Below are 18,084 nucleotides of genomic sequence, written 5' to 3' on the forward strand. Positions count from 1 at the left end.
GCTATTAACTCGGCCAACTTCTCCCGGAAATCATTTTCCGGGTCGTTTGCCCCACAGTGTTGTTTATGGCTTGTTGCCCCTCCCCTCTCCATCGTTCCACAGACCTGTCTGTGGTCTCCGCGGCGTCGTCCCCCCCTCAACTCCCCCTCGTCTTCGTCCCGTTTCCCTACGAGTCTTGCTGATGTCATGAAGTTCTCTGAGAAACTGAGTGCCGTGTCTGTGGGAAAGGCCTGTGTCTGTGGGAAAGGCCTGGGAATTCTCCCTCTTACCCTCTCTTTCGTTGGGAAGAGGCACTGTGCAACCCTTTCGCACATATGTCTCGTTAAGAATGGCCACCTCTGTGCTAATTCTTTCCAGGGGGGGCCAGGACACTGTACTACGGTGTTTTCCCTACCATTATATTATATTAAATAAACATACACATCTCACATGTATCCTCCACAAAGATGAAATCTAGTGGCTGGCTAAATATTTCTCCCAGCATCGCGCTGCCGCTGTGGCTGTTATAATAGGTGTTTATCGCATTACTTCCAATTATGTGAGATATACTCCTGGCTCATACTACGCTGTTACATCACTGTGTCCTCAGTTACCGTCTGGAGAAAACTGGCTGGAGGGAGATTGTGTTGTGACTCTGTTACCTACTCTCTAATCACAAAACAACGTTCTTGGTAACTGACGTTTTCTCTTAAATTCGAGCCTTGTGTTAAACTTACTGTTCTTGTCACTTAGGGAACCTGATGCACTCTGCCTTGGAGAGAGGTCAGTGGGTCTTTTTCCCAAAAATGTCACCTGGCACCCAGTAGCTTGTGGACACCCCAGTTCTACAATATTTAGTTATACATTTGCAACTCATGGTCCATAATATTGTGTGATTTTTTCCATCTTAAAATGGAAAAAAAAAAACAGTAATTAAATGTTTAACCAACAGTAATGTAAAATCTCTATTTAAGTCCAGTAGCTGAAATTGTACCCTTCAAAAGCCACACCTTGTAATCACAATGTAAAAATAACTGTTGCTTCATCCAGTTCTTGCTTTGACTTCTGATGTCAGCAGCTCTCAAACTGGAAGCTGGAATCTTAAATGCCAAGTTAATAAGTCAACTGTCTTCTCAGCTTCTCTGAAATATATTATTTTTGCCACTTTACTGTGGAGTCCAAAAAAACATTTTTCATTCAAATGTTTTTAAACAACCTGAGGTTAGAAAGCATCTTATGTTTTTGCTTCCTTTCATGACACATAATTGCTATGTATTTGCACACAAGTGATCTTGTAATTGGCGAGTATAGAAGCATGAGCAGCACTGAATCAGGCATTGCCAGTTTGATCGTCAGTAACTGGTCCTCGTCTCTTTTTCTGTTCTTTCAGATATAACACGCTCCTATAACATTCTCCTTCCGCTCCTCCCCGCGCATTGGCCAGATGTAACAACCACTGTAAAAGTAACTGAGAACTGAACTAACGAGGTGACATTGTGTGTGTTTCACTGGATGCATCTGGGGATGAGACGTGAGCAGAAATGTGTCAAACTTTTGGAGGCATTTCCGACATGCTCTTATAACTCCAGCCATCTATTTTCAGCTAGAATAGCACAGCCCTTTGACTGGGAATATGTCTCTCTCCCTCGAGGTATATATCTAAAGCCTCCGCCCCCTGTGGGTGTCAAGACCTGCTTCAGAGGATGAATTTTCTGCAGAGATGGATCTATAATAGCATTCCGCCGGTTTTATGGATTAAGGGGCTTCATTTCCCCCCGGGCTTTTCTAACAGGAACCGTCCAGAACAATGCCCGTCTCTCCAGCACCTCCATCGACACAATTGGATTCGACTTTAAGGTCTGACATTGCGCTGACTGTTTAAGCCACAATTGGCTTAAAACGTACACATTTAAGGTGTAGCACCACGTATCTACCAGTTTAAATGGGCTTTGTATGAATATTGCCATAAGGTCAATTTTTGTTAGCAAGATGTTCTTTATTACTTGCTCTCACCCAGTTTCTTTTTTCATCCTTCCTACCTTAGTAATAAGGTTACTAAGGTAATAAAGTAGATAACACTTGATTACTAGTACATCAGATTTTTTTAAACAAATGTTTTTAGTCAAGATAATTGATCCACTGAAACTTTTGCTGAGGTGTGTGAACCCTGTTTTTCAGTGGGACCAGGTGTTGCTCTGCTTGCTGTAGTGTTTGTGTGTATCTTACTTCGGTGGTTTTATTACTCGCCCAGAAATAGACTCCAGTTAGTGTCTGGTTTCACGTAAGTATCTGAAACTGCATCTCTGTGTTTTCCACTCACGGCACAGTAGCCAACACCTTGTGTGGACGCATGGTAGACTTCACAGAAAACACTTGACTCAGTGCTGTCCTAGAAAATTCTTTTTTGTTTTGTTTGCCTTTGTAGAGCGATCCACCAGCAGCGGAAGTGCAGGCAGATCACAGCCAGATGACATACCATGATAGAGAGGTTAGAGGCATCTCGTTCCAGCGGTTCTCCACCTGCTGCATCGTGGCTTGGCTCACAGTGATCTCTCCTTCCGGCTTTTTTTGCCTTGTTGTCCTCGGTGCTCACTGGATGGACACGGAGCTGAATCTACATCCGGCTCCTTTAAGGGCTTCCACAGATGGGAAAATATGACTTGACAGTAGAAGGGTGGTGCTTAAGCGAACGGTGACAGTGACCATGTGACCACAACCAAAGGACTCCAGATTACCGGCAAACTGAGATCAGCAGAATCGACAAAATATCCTCGCACTGCTGTGTGTCAGCGACCTTTCTAACTGGAATACGTTTTTTGTGAGACATTCGGATAATCAAAAATATTCGTATTTCTCTGAAGAGTTATTTTTTACCGGTTAAAGGAATAGTTCGGGCGGGTAGTAAAGTTCCGTGTTGGGCAGCTAAAACAAATAGACTTTTTTTTTTTTATTTATGAGCCACATGTTGTAGATAGGGAGGAACTAGTGCGTGGGGGGGGGGTCCATAAAGCGTCCGCGGTGCCCAGGACAACCAGACGCGCTGTCGGACCGGAGGACTCCTCTCCAACTTTACGCAATCCGCGGCGCGCGGCGGACGTCTTCTTGCGACTTCTGCGGTGAATTTCTCACGCTTTCTTCTCGGGAGCACGGTGTCGACATGCTGCAAAATGGAAACGGAAATGAGAAGCCGCTGCGAGCGCCAATCGCCGAGGCAGAGCCGGACTCTCCGGCCGACGAGGCGAAACTGCGGCAGCGCAGCCCCCCCGAAACCGGCGCGCAGGAGCCGGGCGGCGAGTCCACGCACTTCCCTCTGCCCGCGTACCCCAAAGTGGAGATAAAGCGCTACGCGGTGACGGACGATTACAAGATCTCCACCCAGGTCCTGGGCTTAGGGATCAGTGGGAAAGTGCTTCAGTGCTTCAACAAGAAGACTGGAGAGAAGTGTGCACTGAAGGTACTGAAGTGTGTTTGCGTTTCTAAACAGGGAAGTGGACGATAGATCCCTTCAATCGACGTGCACCCCTCATAAGTACACTTCATTTGGCCCAGCCGGCGCAAAGACACAGTTTAAGCATTAAGGGGGTCATTTGCCCTCCTCGTAAGTTACAAAGTTGTTTTAGTCTCTGTCTATTGTCCAAAGCTATAAATCAATTTCTAATAGTGCAGCTTGGACTGCAGCAGAGGCATTTTAGATGAATGAAAGGGTGTTAATACCTGTCTGAAATGTTTGGGTTATAGTGCCGCTTTGGTCTCTGGCCTGTGTTCTTAGGATCTTAAAATGGATTCTGAGTCCGTAGCTCAGATTAAAAAAACCTTTTGCCCTTTATAGAGGTCAGCTTTCTGTCACAGACTAACACTGAACCTTGTAATAGTGAATAGCGTTTTGAGGGCTTGAATAATTCACCATGACTTTGTTCCCGAGGCCTAAACTCCACACTTGTTTACAACATCTGTGCTCTGCTTGTCATATCGAATACGAGACGAACCGCACTGAGCTCACCTGGGCTTCAAGCGTTCAGATGTAAGCTAAAGGCCGCATGGTCACCCCGGGCCATGTGCTGCGATGCGTTACTCCGCGTCACGTGGGCACGTGGGCTCCGGCAGTGACATCTCACACACGGGCAGGGGCACCCAGGCCCGGGGTCGTCAGGCCGTCACCACCGACTGAGAGATTCACCGGCTTACAGTAATCCACCTGGATCTGAGCGCCAAGACCTTGGGATAGATCGAGAAACAGAGGATGTGAACCGCTGAAAGGCAACAGAGAAACTAAAAAAAACTAAAGATGAACGTACAGGAGGGACAGGGTGCTTGGTCGTGTCGTTTTCTGCGGAAAATGTCCTTGTGTCTGTAGTCACGTAACCGCTGACTGCATCTGTGAAAGCTTCGCCTGGTGCATGACAGGCTCCAGCTTCCATCAGAGAACGCTGTGGTCGGTCACGGTGACCCCGGCTTCGTGAAAGCACCATAAATCCACCACTCTCGGCACCTGAAGCCCCTCTGAGCCCTGAGAACACTGGCAAAAGGTTCGAGAAATCACAACTGCCTTCTCTTTGATGTCTCTTACTGGGAGTGTTGGTTCTGCTTCTGGAGGGGGTTGGTTTATTCCAACTAAAGCTAATTTACCGCTCACATATGTTCTTTCTAAATCTAAAAGTTAAAAAAAAGAGGGCCAAATGAGCTCACTGGCTTTTTAAATGAAGTGTTTCACTCGGCACTAAACGTAATGGATGGGTATTAGGAGCGTAATCCACTTTGCAGCAGAGCCAGAGGGGAACCATTCTGTTAATGTAATTCCATTAAAGTCATCGGGATTCTTTTAACTGGGATTTGTCTGACTCCTGGGGGGGGGGGGGGGGGGGGTGCTCGGGTCTTTGGCATCATCGTGACACATCTGGGTTTCCTCCGGGACTCGCAGGCACCAGACTGTCGTAGAAGGAGTTTTGGTGAGACTCCTCGGAGTAGAGATCTGGCGTATCAGGTCTTTAACGGGGTCTGCAGCAGACCACTGGTTAAACCAGTTATTCAGTCTCACCAGTTTCTCACCAGTCACCCTCAACTCTTTGGCCGCTCCATGTGTGCGCAACACACATCTTATTGGCCTCTTCTGGTTGAGGGTAATAAGATTTTTTTTTTTTTTAGATATATATTTTCTAGCCATAGTTTGGCTCAGTGTTGGTTGGTCTGTCCTCAACTTTAGTCCAGACTGAAATATCTCGTGTTGAGGTCTAACACACTAATTCAAGATTATTATTCTGCTGATTTTGATTCCGTGACCTTTCCTCTAGCAACATCACAATATTGAAATTGATTTTGCCCTTTGGATGGATTGTAATAACTTATTATCCTTATTTTCCAACACCCATGGTTTACAACCAAATACTTGAAAGTATAAAGCTCTTCTCTTCAGCCTCATTTGCATTTTGTGGTTAGATTTATCTTATAATCTCTATACCGTCACAATTCTAGTCTGATGACTGTATGTTTGCAGTATGGCATTGGCACCTTGTAATAGCATATTGTTATAGACCATCATTAGATTGTATGTTAACACTCATTAATGTGGACTTCATGAGCAGCTGCTTCATTGGTAGAAGTTGTAAAGATAAAGATATTATAAAGAGACAGATTAAGTATCCTCTGGGCCACTAATATGTGAACAGGTTGAGCCATATAAGTGTGTGTGGTTCAGTGTGTGTAGCTTGAGCTGAGAGGTAATTTGCTGTTAAACTAGGCAGGCATTATGAGGTCACTGTGTCTGAGTGTGTGTGTGTGTGTGCGCGCGGCGGGGGGGGGGGTTGTAGTCAGCGCTCTGATTGGCTTAGAGGAGTGTGAGGATGTGGTTGATTATAGCAGGACCAGGGACAAGCAGGTTTAGTCTCCACCAGACGATTAAGTCGGTCTCATTCCCCCCCCCGCCCCCCCAATGTTTTATGTTTGTATTCAATCCAATCGCGTCTGCTTTTATTGCAGGCAACTCTGGTTCAATGCAGGAAATTAACGAGACCCGCTCACTCGTTATCTGCTCCTGGGTAAAGTCATAAAGCTTTAAATGATACAGCCGACTCACTACAGCTTCCTACACACTTTCTTTACACAATAGGAAACATGTAGTAGTAGATCAGACAAATAAGTCACCGGAAACCCTCAACTTTCCACACACTGCTGCTGTGAAACAGTCGGCTCTCACTTCCTCTTTGACGTTAGCGGGCGGTAATGCAGTCGAATGGGGAGGTCTAATATTTTGGAAGGACACTTTTTCTCCACCCGTTCCATAAATATTCTTTTCACATTTTGGGGAAGTCACTTGTTAGAAAACGTTGGGTTTGGTGACTGTTTTTCTGAATGCGTGCGTGTGTTACATATGAGTTAGTCAGCCTTTTGCTGTGTTCTTTGTGTCAGGTTCAGGCCTGGGAGGAGATCAGTCCATTCCAACCAGAGGAGATCACTCCATTCCTGTCACATCCAAAAATACACCCTGACTAAAGTTGTGTGCTATTTCAAGGTCCCCCACCTGCTGTCTGTGCGCGCGCGCGCGCGTGCGTGTGTGTGTGTGTGTGTGTGTGTATGTGTGTGTGTGTGTGTGTGTGTGTGACCCTATGTTAAACGCACATGTGTGTGTGACCCTATGTTAAACGCACATATGTGTGTGACCCTATGTTAAACGCACATCCTGTCAGGTCACTATAGGCCCTAAGTTGCATTCAGTTGCATTAATGGCATTCTTTATTGAGTGACACAGTTGAGTCTCAAATTCGTATTATTGGACGACATAAGACCAAATGTATGGTATGGGTCACAAATAGTATGAATAAATAAGTTGTTGTTGTTTTGTTGCTGAACAATCGATTATAATACTTGACATGGCACAGTCGACTTGGCAGATTTTAGGTGCTCTTTTAGGTGTGATAGTGTTGACATTATCAAAACAATGATAATCACTCTTTGATATGAATTAATCGATCTAACCACCTATTTTCTTTGCTGATCCATTTATTGTTTATACAATAAAATATATTTTCTTTTACAGTTCTAAAGTCTAAAGTGAGACCTTTAAACGGTCATAAAACAAAGAGGAGCAGCACATTCTCGCACTTGAGAAGCTGGAACAAAGAAATGTTTGGTATTTTTGCCAAAAAAATAAAACTACAAACATTTAATTCATCTGATACTTTTTGGTCAAATGAGACCTGTTCACACAGTTAGCTCTGAAACGTGCATTTTATCAACATAAATTCGTAGAACTACTAACATGCGTTCAAAAACGTGGTGGGATTCTACTGAACATCCATCAATCACAATATAGAACCTGCATAGAATCCAGTAGTAGAAATTTAAATATTGAATCAGTCACGTCACACACTAAAATGTAACTCATATGAACGACTAATCAGACCTACATTTTCATCATATCATGTCTCCGTGTCTCCCTCAGATTCTCTACGACAGCCCCAAAGCCAGACGAGAGGTGGAGCTGCACTGGCGAGTATCAGGAGGGCCGTACATTGTTCGCATCATCAGCCTGTATGAAAACATGCATCATGGGAAGAAGTGCCTGCTCATCGTCATGGAGTGGTACGGCTCACATTGCACCAGTCCACCCATCACTTCATACACTGGGGATACTTTGCCTTACAACATCTATTTGCTCATGTCTCTGATATTCAGTGCAAGTTGTTAAAACTACGTAAACGCAATGATCAAATTTCTTCTTTCTTAAAAAAAAGATTGATTTAAAGATTGTTTAATAGGCTTAAACATTTGTTTGGTGATGAATAAAGAGCACAAGCTCTGTAGCAACATCCCATCATATTTATTTTAACAAAATGCTGCTGGTACATATTGATACACTTTGTGTGATGGTTCCCAGATCAAATCCTGTGTGTCTGTGTGTGTGTGCGCGCGCGCATGTGTGTGCGCATGAGAGAAAGAGAGCTTTGATGTATGTTCATGTCCCTGAACTTTGTTCCTTTTATTGCCTCTCACTTTGAAATGGAAAAAAATCCCCAAATGATTCAGTGGAAGAGAAAGAAACCACAGAGACTGACAGCAGAGAGAGAAACGACACCTTGCTGCGTCACAGGGGGATTTCAGATAAAGATGTAACTTGCTTATCTGAAATGTCTGGCTAACTTTGTTTTGCTTAATATCTAGCGACGTTTGGTTGTATCTCAATGTGTGTGTGTGGGTGTGTGTGGGGGGGGGGGGGGGGCGGGTGTGCTCGCAGTGTCACTCACTGCTTCCTGTATGAGCAAAGGTTGGCAGAGTAGGACGGCAATACAGACAATTTAGCACCCAGTCACCCACACACACACACACACACGCACACACACTTGCTATGATTGTGAACTTAAAGGATTAATTAGCTCATAGGTCAGTCATTGTTATGTAAGTTATTATTGTTAAACGAGTCGTTTTGTTATAAACCCGCTATGAATGAGACTACAGAGGGGACAAAACAATATCATTTTACAGAATTAATCTTTAATAAGAATATTTTGGTACTTTTCCTTCCTCCATATTTCGGTTTTGGTTTCCCACTCTACATTACTACTTTCACTCAGTGTGAACTTCACTTTTGTATTTTTAATTCCTCTCATCATTTCTCTCTTCACAAGGAACTGAAAGCTTTATATGAACGTTTTTATCAGATTTACATTGACCCTAAGTGAACTTTGCACCTCTGGGGTTTACCTTTTTTGACACGATGACTGTGGTGCTTAATGCAGATGCTTTATTATTTTGTATCTTACACTGCACGACCTAAGTAGAAATGTATGAGGTTGAAATCATTGCATATATCCACCAGCACAAACGAGATGAGGTCAGAATATCTCTGCTGGCGCAAGCAGAACTGGAAAAAAACGTTTCTTTGGGGATTTTAAATGTAATTTGCTACGATCCTCCTGCCGACGTGAAGGTGGTTTTCAATCCACCACTCAACACTACTCTCATCTCGAGGAGGAATATTCCACTGTACTGATACCACAAAAATAGGATGCTCTTACAGAAAATGATGCTTGTCTGTAGACCAAAATAACCAATGGGAAGAATTTGAAGCAGACTTATGTAACAGATTAATGCAGCAATAACATACAACCAAAACAGATAAACTGTTTACAACTTTTACATTTTCCTGGACGCTTACTTTTACTGTGGATACTATACTTGCTGATAATAACATTCTTGATAATGGTTCTGAATGCAATTTTCCTCCGGCTTGGAGATCACAAAAGCTTCAAGTATCAATACTTGATCGTAGATTGGTTCCTGTGATACAGAGTTGACACAATGCCCGGGATTGTCATTTGTGCAGTTTATAAATTGTGTGTATGTGTGTGTGTGTGTGTGTCTCCAGTATGGAGGGAGGAGAGCTGTTCAACCGAATCCAGGCCAGAGGAGACCAGGCTTTCACTGAGAAAGGTGGGGACTGATGACCTCTGTGTCACAGGATATGAGGGAAGCAACCATTAATAACAGGGAAGAAGAATTTAAGTCGGCCATCTTGGATCGCATTAAACCCAAAACATAAAGCACATAATACCCACTAAGTTTGTTCCTTTCTGATCCCTGATTTATCTCTTTTTGTGTGTGATACTGGAACTGCTTCTGGTTTGAGAATGTGTTCTCCTGTTTTCCCACCAGAGGCTTCTGAGATCATGAAGGACATCGGCACGGCCATTGAGTATCTCCACCACATCAACATCGCCCACAGAGACATCAAGGTGCACAGCGGTCAAACGACACCAGCCGTCTCCGGGTCACTGGAGGACGTTTCATCACATTTGTTTGTCCTTCCCTCTGCCTCGTGTCCAGCCAGAGAACTTGCTGTACACCATTAAAGAAAGAAACGGGGTCCTGAAACTGACCGACTTTGGCTTCGCTAAAGAGACGACGGTAGACAACTCTCTGCAGACCCCCTGTTACACACCGTACTACGTGGGTACGTTGCTTCATGTTGGGTTTTTTCCAGACCCTTTCGAGGGAAGACCCTTTATACAAGAAATGTACAACAGCAGGTATAAATATTCATAGTTTATGTATATCTTAAATCTTTCTTTGTGTTTGTGTTTTGCCAATGATAAGCCCCTGAAGTTTTGGGCCCGGAGAAATATGACAAGTCATGTGACATGTGGTCGCTGGGCGTCATCATGTACATCCTGTGAGTACCGGACGTCGGGTTGGGTGTGTCACGGTTTGGCTTCGCTTCCGGTTTTAGTTTGAAGTTTCATGTCTCTTGTGGTCCTGGGTTAACTTCACTTCCTGCCTTGTCTTGTGATTGCGTGATTGATTCCACCTGTGTCCAATCACCTGCACCTCCCTTGTGTATTTAAGCCCTGTGTGCCAGTTGTCCTTTGTCGCGTCATTGTCCATGTCCATGTCAGTCCTCGTTGGTGCACGTTCTGCTTGAGTTTTGTTTGAATAAATAGCACTTTGTCGGAAGACCCTGCGTCTGAGTCCTGCCTGCCTGCCTGCCTTCAACCTGCACCAGCCGATCGTGACAGAATGACGCGACCATGGAAGGACTCAGCGGGATTCAATTTTGTGAACCCGTTTTTGTGAACCCGTCTGGCCCTCGGCGGTCCCCTCAGCGTGCAGCAGGCTGCCAGGCGTAACGCCGACCCCGGCTCGCCAGCAGGCTCCGGGCGGCGTTCCGGTCGACGCCCTCGCCGCTGTCCAGACACCGCTTGGGACTCGCAGTGGGAGGCCAGCGCTCAGCCTCCAGTCCTCAGCGAACGCGGGAAGCAGGTGCTGGAGCTGGCCGCCCTCCTCCAGGCCAGGTACGATCCCCACGTCCTGAACCTCCGAGGTCGGCGGCAGCAACACCGTCCACGACGCCCGTCAGCGCCCGTTCCTGCGCCGAGACGCCCGTCAGCGCCCGTTCCTGCGGCGAGACGCCCGTCAGCGCCCGTTCCTGCGCCGAGACGCCCGTCAACGCCCGTTCCGGCGCCGAGAAGCCCGTCAGCGCCCGTTCCGGCGCCGAGACGCCCGTCACCGCCCGTTCCGGGCCCCAGAGTCCAGTCTCCGCCCGTTCCGGCCCCCAGAGTCCAGTCTCCGCCCGTTCCGGCCCCCAGAGTCCAGTCTCCGCCCGTTCCGGCCCCCAGAGTCCAGTCTCCGCCCGTTCCGGCCCCCAGAGTCCAGTCTCCGCCCGTTCCGGCCCCCAGAGTCCAGTCTCCGCCCGTTCCGGCCCCCAGAGTCCAGTCTCCGCCCGTTCCGGCCCCCAGAGTCCAGTCTCCGCCCGTTCCGGCCCCCAGAGTCCAGTCTCCGCCCGTTCCGGCCCCCAGAGTCCAGTCTCCGCCCGTTCCGGCCCCCAGAGTCCAGTCTCCGCCCGTTCCGGCCCCCAGAGTCCAGTCTCCGCCCGTTCCGGCCCCCAGAGTCCAGTCTCCGCCCGTTCCGGCCCCCAGAGTCCAGTCTCCGCCCGTTCCGGCCCCCAGAGTCCAGTCTCCGCCCGTTCCGGCCCCCAGAGTCCAGTCTCCGCCCGTTCCGGCCCCCAGAGTCCAGTCTCCGCCCGTTCCGGCCCCCAGAGTCCAGTCTCCGCCCGTTCCGGCCCCCAGAGTCCAGTCTCCTGGCCCGTCCCCACGGCCCCTGATCGTGCCCCCTCCCTCCCATCCCTTGGTCCTCTCCCCCCCACCCCTGGGGGCCGTCTGGGATCCGGCCCTTGAGGGGGGGGTGGGGTCAGGGGTTGGGCCGCCGCACTGCTCGGCGCCCCCCGCCACGACGACGCCGGAGCCGCACTGCTCGGCGCCCCCCTCCACGACGACGCCGCAGCCGCACAGCTCGGCGCCCCCCGCCACGACGACGCCGGAGCCGCACTGCTCGGCGCCCCCCTCCACGACGACGCCGCAGCCGCACAGCTCGGCGCCCCCCGCCACGACGACGCCGCAGCCGCACTGCTCGGCGCCCCCCGCCACGACGACGCCGGAGCCGCACTGCTCGGCGCCCCCCGCCACGACGACGCCGGAGCCGCACTGCTCGGCGCCCCCCGCCACGACGACGCCGGAGCCGCACTGCTCGGCGCCCCCCTCCACGACGACGCCGCAGCCGCACAGCTCGGCGCCCCCCGCCACGACGACGCCGGAGCCGCACTGCTCGGCGCCCCCCGCCACGACGACGCCGGAGCCGCACAGCTCGGCGCCCCACGCCACGACGACGCCGGAGCCGCACAGCTCGGCGCCCCACGCCACGACGACGCCGGAGCCGCACAGCTCGGCGCCCCACGCCACGACGACGCCGGAGCCGCACAGCTCGGCGCCCCAAGCCACGACGACGCCGGAGCCGCACTGCTCGGCGCCCCCCGCCACGACGCACGGCCGCCGACCCGGCAGACCCCCCGAGACCCCGAGGCCCGGCCGCCGGCCCGGCAGACCCCCCGAGACCCCGAGGCCCGGTCGCCGACCCGGCAGACCCCCTGAGCACCCCACGCCTGGCCGCCGCCCCGGCAGGCCGCCGGACCTTAGCTGTCGGGTCCCCACCCTCCCTCCCCTTGTCTGATTTTTTCCGGTTCTGCTCCCCTTTAGGACCGTCTGGAATTCGGTCCTTGAGGGGGGGGTTCTGTCACGGTTTGGCTTCGCTTCCGGTTTTAGTTTGAAGTTTCATGTCTCTTGTGGTCCTGGGTTAACTTCACTTCCTGCCTTGTCTTGTGATTGCGTGATTGATTCCACCTGTGTCCAATCACCTGCACCTCCCTTGTGTATTTAAGCCCTGTGTGCCAGTTGTCCTTTGTCGCGTCATTGTCCATGTCCATGTCAGTCCTCGTTGGTGCACGTTCTGCTTGAGTTTTGTTTGAATAAATAGCACTTTGTCGGAAGACCCTGCGTCTGAGTCCTGCCTGCCTGCCTGCCTTCAACCTGCACCAGCCGATCGTGACAGGGTGGGGGGGCAGCGAGGCTTTCGCCATGAATGTGTTTTTCATGATTCATTTTGTCAATAAATGCCTTCAAACGAGTCGTTCAATGACAACCTGTCCGCCTGTGCAGGCTATGTGGTTTCCCTCCGTTCTACTCCAACACGGGCCAGGCCATTTCCCCGGGGATGAAGAGAAGGATCCGGATGGGCCAGTACGAGTTCCCCAACCCGGAGTGGGCCGAGGTGTCCCAGGAAGGTGAGAACTGGCAGAGTGTGTTGTTGAAACATTAAGTGAACTCCCGCCCGCTTAACCAACTGCGATGACACTGATTGGCGGTGTCATTTTTTCCCCTCAGTCTTTACTCTCCATCCTATTCGCTGTGAAAGTGGGCCACGCCCCGAGACCTTCGCAAGACACACGAATGGCGTGTGTGTGTTTTCTGCTGCTAATTGTGTCATTATCTTTGCATTCCCTCTGCTCCTCCAGCCAAAGATTTGATCAATGAGCTGCTGAAGACGGACCCTAACGAGAGAATGACCATCGTTCAGTTCATGAACCACCCCTGGATTAATGTAAGAACCAAGTGCAGATAGGCTGTGACCCTGCTGCACTGCTTCCTGTTTGTCCGTGCGTCTGTTCGCTCACACCTACATCTGTGTTCATGCCCTCCACAGAAGTCCATGGTGGTTCCCTCCACGCCGCTGCACACCACCCGGGTGCTAACTGAGGACAGAGAGATGTGGGACGATGTGAAGGTAAGAGGCTTAACCACACTGACCCCCTGTGGTCACGTGTTGGCATTGCAGCCTGTTAATGTAGTTTGGTTGGCCCCATTGTTACAGGGATGTGTTGTATCCTACGTTTCCCAGAAGCCAACTCAAGAGCATCTTACGTGCGTGCCTAAATACCCTAAATATGTTTTAAGATCATCTCCCTCAGTTTTTAATACTCTCTGTTAAAATTTGGAATCCACAGACCCAAACTGAGATACCCCGAAGACATCACTATTACAGTTTTACTCAGGCGTTACAAAACTGGTCCAGAACAACAACAAATTCAATACACAAACATTTGTTTTTATTCTATATGACTTCAGAGTTCTACAAATAGGGGATTGCCAATAATTACAATCATTAGAACATAAAAAACAGCCATGGCAAATTACAAAAAATTATACTCATTCAATAAATAAATAAATTCACTCATCAACATCGTGATGGTCCCACAGTGACCAATAGGGGAAGCCAGTGGTCATACACACTCAAACACAAAGAAGCTCAGCTGCCCTCTGTTTCTATGACTTACACAAAGAATGGTTTTAAAGAACAAGAATGGTGTTTGCTCCTGTTGAGTCAGCGTGGGGTTAATGCCTCAGTTGTGCAATGATGAATATTGTGGACAGAATGACGCATTCCTTCACAGCAACTGAATGAGCAGGTTTAAAGAGATAAGATTTAAAGCGCTATGAAAAGAAAATGTCCTCAAAAGGATATAGACACAATACACCACTGTTTCCTTCTGCAATGGGCAATGCTACTTTGTGCAAGAATTTCACGGATTGCACTCCACCTCGCAACCACTTCTCGAAAAGCACAAACCTTCTTTCTTCATAGGTACACTGACACAATTGACCTCAAACACGAACCATGCAGGATCAAGTGTTCACCTTTGCAGAGCTGTAGCTCCTGGCTCCGCTTTGCACACCAGTCTTTTTACGTTTTAGTTGGTCGGAGGTCTGTCTTAGCTCCGGCTTCTTTTTACCTCGGAAAGTGATGAATTGATCTTTCCCAACCTCGAAAAAGTGTTCACATTTCCTCCCTACGTTGTGCACTTTTAGTTATTTTCCCCTGCACTTTCAATCCGTTAGTGAAGCAGCAGTAGTTTGACATTTTGAGAAGCACCTAACTGCACCCCTGATGTGTTAAAATGTAAAGTTGTGTGCTGGACTATGTATATGCCAGGAGCATATATCCATCAAAACTGCAACTTGACCCCTAGGTACTGGTGGGTGGATCGTATGACCTTTGGACACTGCTATGCTAGTTCTTCCCCTCAGGTTGGAGTCTAAATGCTAAGCTAAGCTAACCTGTTGCTGTCACCAACTCGATGTTGACTGTGCAAATGTGAGAGTGGTGTCCGTGATCTTATCTAATGCCGCGTGAACGGGGATAAGGATATTTCTAAAAATGTTAAACTATTGCATGTCTGCACTGATTTAGCACAGATCTATTGATGCAGACGGGAATAAGAAGTAATGTCAATCATTCGAAAACTCCTAAATTTTGTTGAGGATATGACTGCACAGAAGTATCCTCCTAATCTTACTGTAAAGTACCAGCAGTGCCCTTTGTAGTGGACATTGTGACTAGAGCAGTCTTCACTCCCCCCTCATCCTCTCCCCCCCGTCCCTCACAGGACGAGATGACCAGCGCTCTGGCGACCATGCGCGTGGACTACGACCAGGTGAAGATCAAAGACCTCGACACCTCCAGCAACCCGCTGCTCAACAAGAGGCGCAAGAAGGCCGCCGCGGGGGGGGCCAAGGGGGGCTCCGCGGTCTGCCAAAGCCAGTGAGACGACGACGACGGTGGCGGAAGGGACGAGGGAAGAGAGACTGAATTGGCGCCGGAGAAGATCATTTGGAGATTTGTGCGAGACTCTTGAGGAAGTCGGGCGGGAGGCGACGGTTTCTGAAATAAAGAGACAGCACAGGAAGCACGAAGGAAGTGGCAGCTGGACATTTACAAGACGATATCGGGCCGTGATTCCCCGTTTCTCCTGTCGGCTCTGTTTACTGGGGTCCTGTCTGTTTTGAATTATTTTTATGTATGTATGTATGTCACTTTTTAGACTTTGTAATATTGTCTGTGTGTGTGTGTGTGTGAGAGGACATGCAAGCATTTTATGTTTTCTATATTTTAATACCGGGTCGCCCATTCGAGGTCTCACTTTTTAACTGCGCACCGGTTTGCAAACCACGCCGAGAGAGAGGCAAAGACTGAAACTGGTGCCCTCCCTAGAATCACCTGCGTGTTTTTTCTGACATTTTCATGAAACAAATCACCGACCGTCCGTAGACTTCAAACCCCGTGGGACAGTTTTGCCGTGAAAGCGACAGGTGAACAGGCTCCGGTCACCGGGGCAAATGAAGTGGCGCTAGTGCAGACACGAGGGGCAGCGTGCTTCCTGTCTGCGTGCGGCCACGGAGCCTCACGCCTTCGTGGCGTAACGGCTGCTGGAGCTGGAGGGACCAGCTGTGACACTCTTCCTGAGGTGGTTTATTGGGAAGGGGGGGGGGGGGTTGACGTGGCTGCTTTCTGGAAATAGCGTTAAAACATCAGCGGTGGAGACCTCGTCTGTCACAGATTGGATTTGTTCATACGGATGCAAATTAAACTTTATAGAGCACAGTTGTGTGTGTTTTTTTTAGTTCCTGAGGACCGCGGAACTATTTCTTTTGTCGTCTTGCCTTTCAGGCTTTGTGAGGCCGCTATAAATAGAAAAGTTATTTGGGATCTGCAGCTATCTGACTTGGGAGTTCCACTTAAAAAGGTCAACAATATTATGTTTAGATTACATGTTGAGTACCTCTCCCCCCATTTTGATCACATGGTGCCCCTCCAGTATTTAGGTGATGGGTTAAAGGAAGCTTATCATAAAAACTACTTGGCTTCACTGCTGTAAATACAGGATGTCAGCCATTATTAGATGTGGCCCAAATACTGCATGACCTCTCAGCTGTTGTTTGGTGCTCTGGTGTTTGAGCATTAAAAGTTCTGAGCAATGTGTCTGTTGGTGGAATTTGACAGTGTTTCGCAAATGATATTCTTCCTCGCGAGGAGGCAGTCACCGTACTTTTCCTTTGTTAGTCAGCCATCTTAGAGACAAGCACGGTCATGATTACAAAGAGGAGTCTGTATTTGTGGTGTCTCATGCATTTCCCATCAAAGTCACTTCACACAATAGGTCACGGATCCTCCCCATCACACGTACTTGACAGGAAGAAAACATTTCTTATTAGGTCAAGGGTCCGTGTTTTTTTATGTAGGCCTAGGTCTTAAATACCTTTGTTAGATTTATTTTTTTATTTTTAGGGGGGTTTTGATTGAATGCATCTTTTAAAGTTTAGGTGTATTTACACATAGAGGCTACAGTCAGACAGGATACCTCCTGATTAAAGACATCTATTGTTGTGTTGGGTAGAGCAGACTGATTATTGGACGGTCATGTAAAGTTACTTGTTATATGTTCAGAAGATTTACGAATACAGCCACAAATCATCCAAAAAACAGATTTGTCTATATATATATTTCTGTAAGATATTACCTTATACCAAACCCTGGGATGACGAGTCTTAGTAGCATGTGAGGGTGCAGGCCTGAGCCGTAGGTGTGTATCTGGCAGAGGGAGTGTGTGTGTGTGTGTCTCAGTGGGATGGGGGGGATGAGATCCCTTTGGCTTTTGCCGAAGGAATGTTTCAAAGGTCAAAGAGCCATCTGACCTCCGACTGCTTCTGTCCTGCTCAGTCCAGCTGGTCTAAAACTGTCCGACGTCCATTCGTTCCCTTTCTTTTTGTTTCGTGGCCTCCATGGTGTGAAGAACTAGGGCCTTGTGCTCGACCTTAAGCGGGAAAACTATCACAGGCTGCTGGTCCAGGTGTCACTGCCTCTGCGTTATGAACCTAACCGTGTGCTTCACATGACGTCACAGCACTGTCCCTTGAGCCCCCCCCCCCCCCCCCCATCGTGCTTCATTTGACTTTTTAAGTAAATCTTTATAAACTGATTGAACATTCAACACAATGCTCTTACATCGGATTGATGAAACCCTGCAGCTCATTCAGCGTCGACAGGTCTCTTGGTGTCCTTCATCCCAAACGGATTAGTTTGGTTTCCTTAGAATGTTTTTTTAACGAACCTTCCTGTATACACCTTCCTGGCTTCCTTTCAGTAAACTTGTCACAGATTTGTTGTGTTTAATTGTCCTTGTGCACAACTGTCACACCCTGAATACGCACAGGTATTTCACAAACAACTGCTAAGGCTGCACCATGGTTGAGGTGTCTGTCGAAACTAGAGGGATGAACAGTAAGGCAATTACATGTCAAGAAACCGTAGATCAATTATTGAGATAGTTCTTCAATTTGATTTGAAGGACTTAGTTCTCCTTCTTCATGCCAAAAAGTGATAATAATGAAATGTCTCCACATCTCCAGGTGAATTATTTTCCTGCAGAAAAACAAGCTCTGCCAGTTAGAC

The 18,084-nt window shown here is 48.3% G+C and overlaps 1 protein-coding gene across 1 annotated transcript; it reads left to right on the forward strand.

Moving 5' to 3' along the window:
• Positions 1–2,309: 2,309 nt before the first annotated feature.
• LOC119194074 (MAP kinase-activated protein kinase 2) lies at positions 2,310–17,966 on the forward strand. Its single transcript, XM_037448140.2, has 10 exons — positions 2,310–3,433; positions 7,415–7,554; positions 9,338–9,402; positions 9,625–9,704; positions 9,796–9,922; positions 10,066–10,141; positions 12,957–13,081; positions 13,313–13,398; positions 13,501–13,581; positions 15,242–17,966. Exons 1-10 carry the CDS (start codon positions 3,137–3,139, stop codon positions 15,398–15,400), a joined length of 1,236 nt encoding a protein of 411 aa, XP_037304037.1. The 5' UTR covers positions 2,310–3,136; the 3' UTR covers positions 15,401–17,966.
• The last annotated feature ends 118 nt before the right edge of the window (positions 17,967–18,084 follow it).

Source organism: Pungitius pungitius, chromosome 8, assembly GCF_949316345.1.
Source record: "Pungitius pungitius chromosome 8, fPunPun2.1, whole genome shotgun sequence".
In the NCBI taxonomy this organism is placed as follows: Eukaryota; Metazoa; Chordata; class Actinopteri; order Perciformes; family Gasterosteidae; genus Pungitius; species Pungitius pungitius.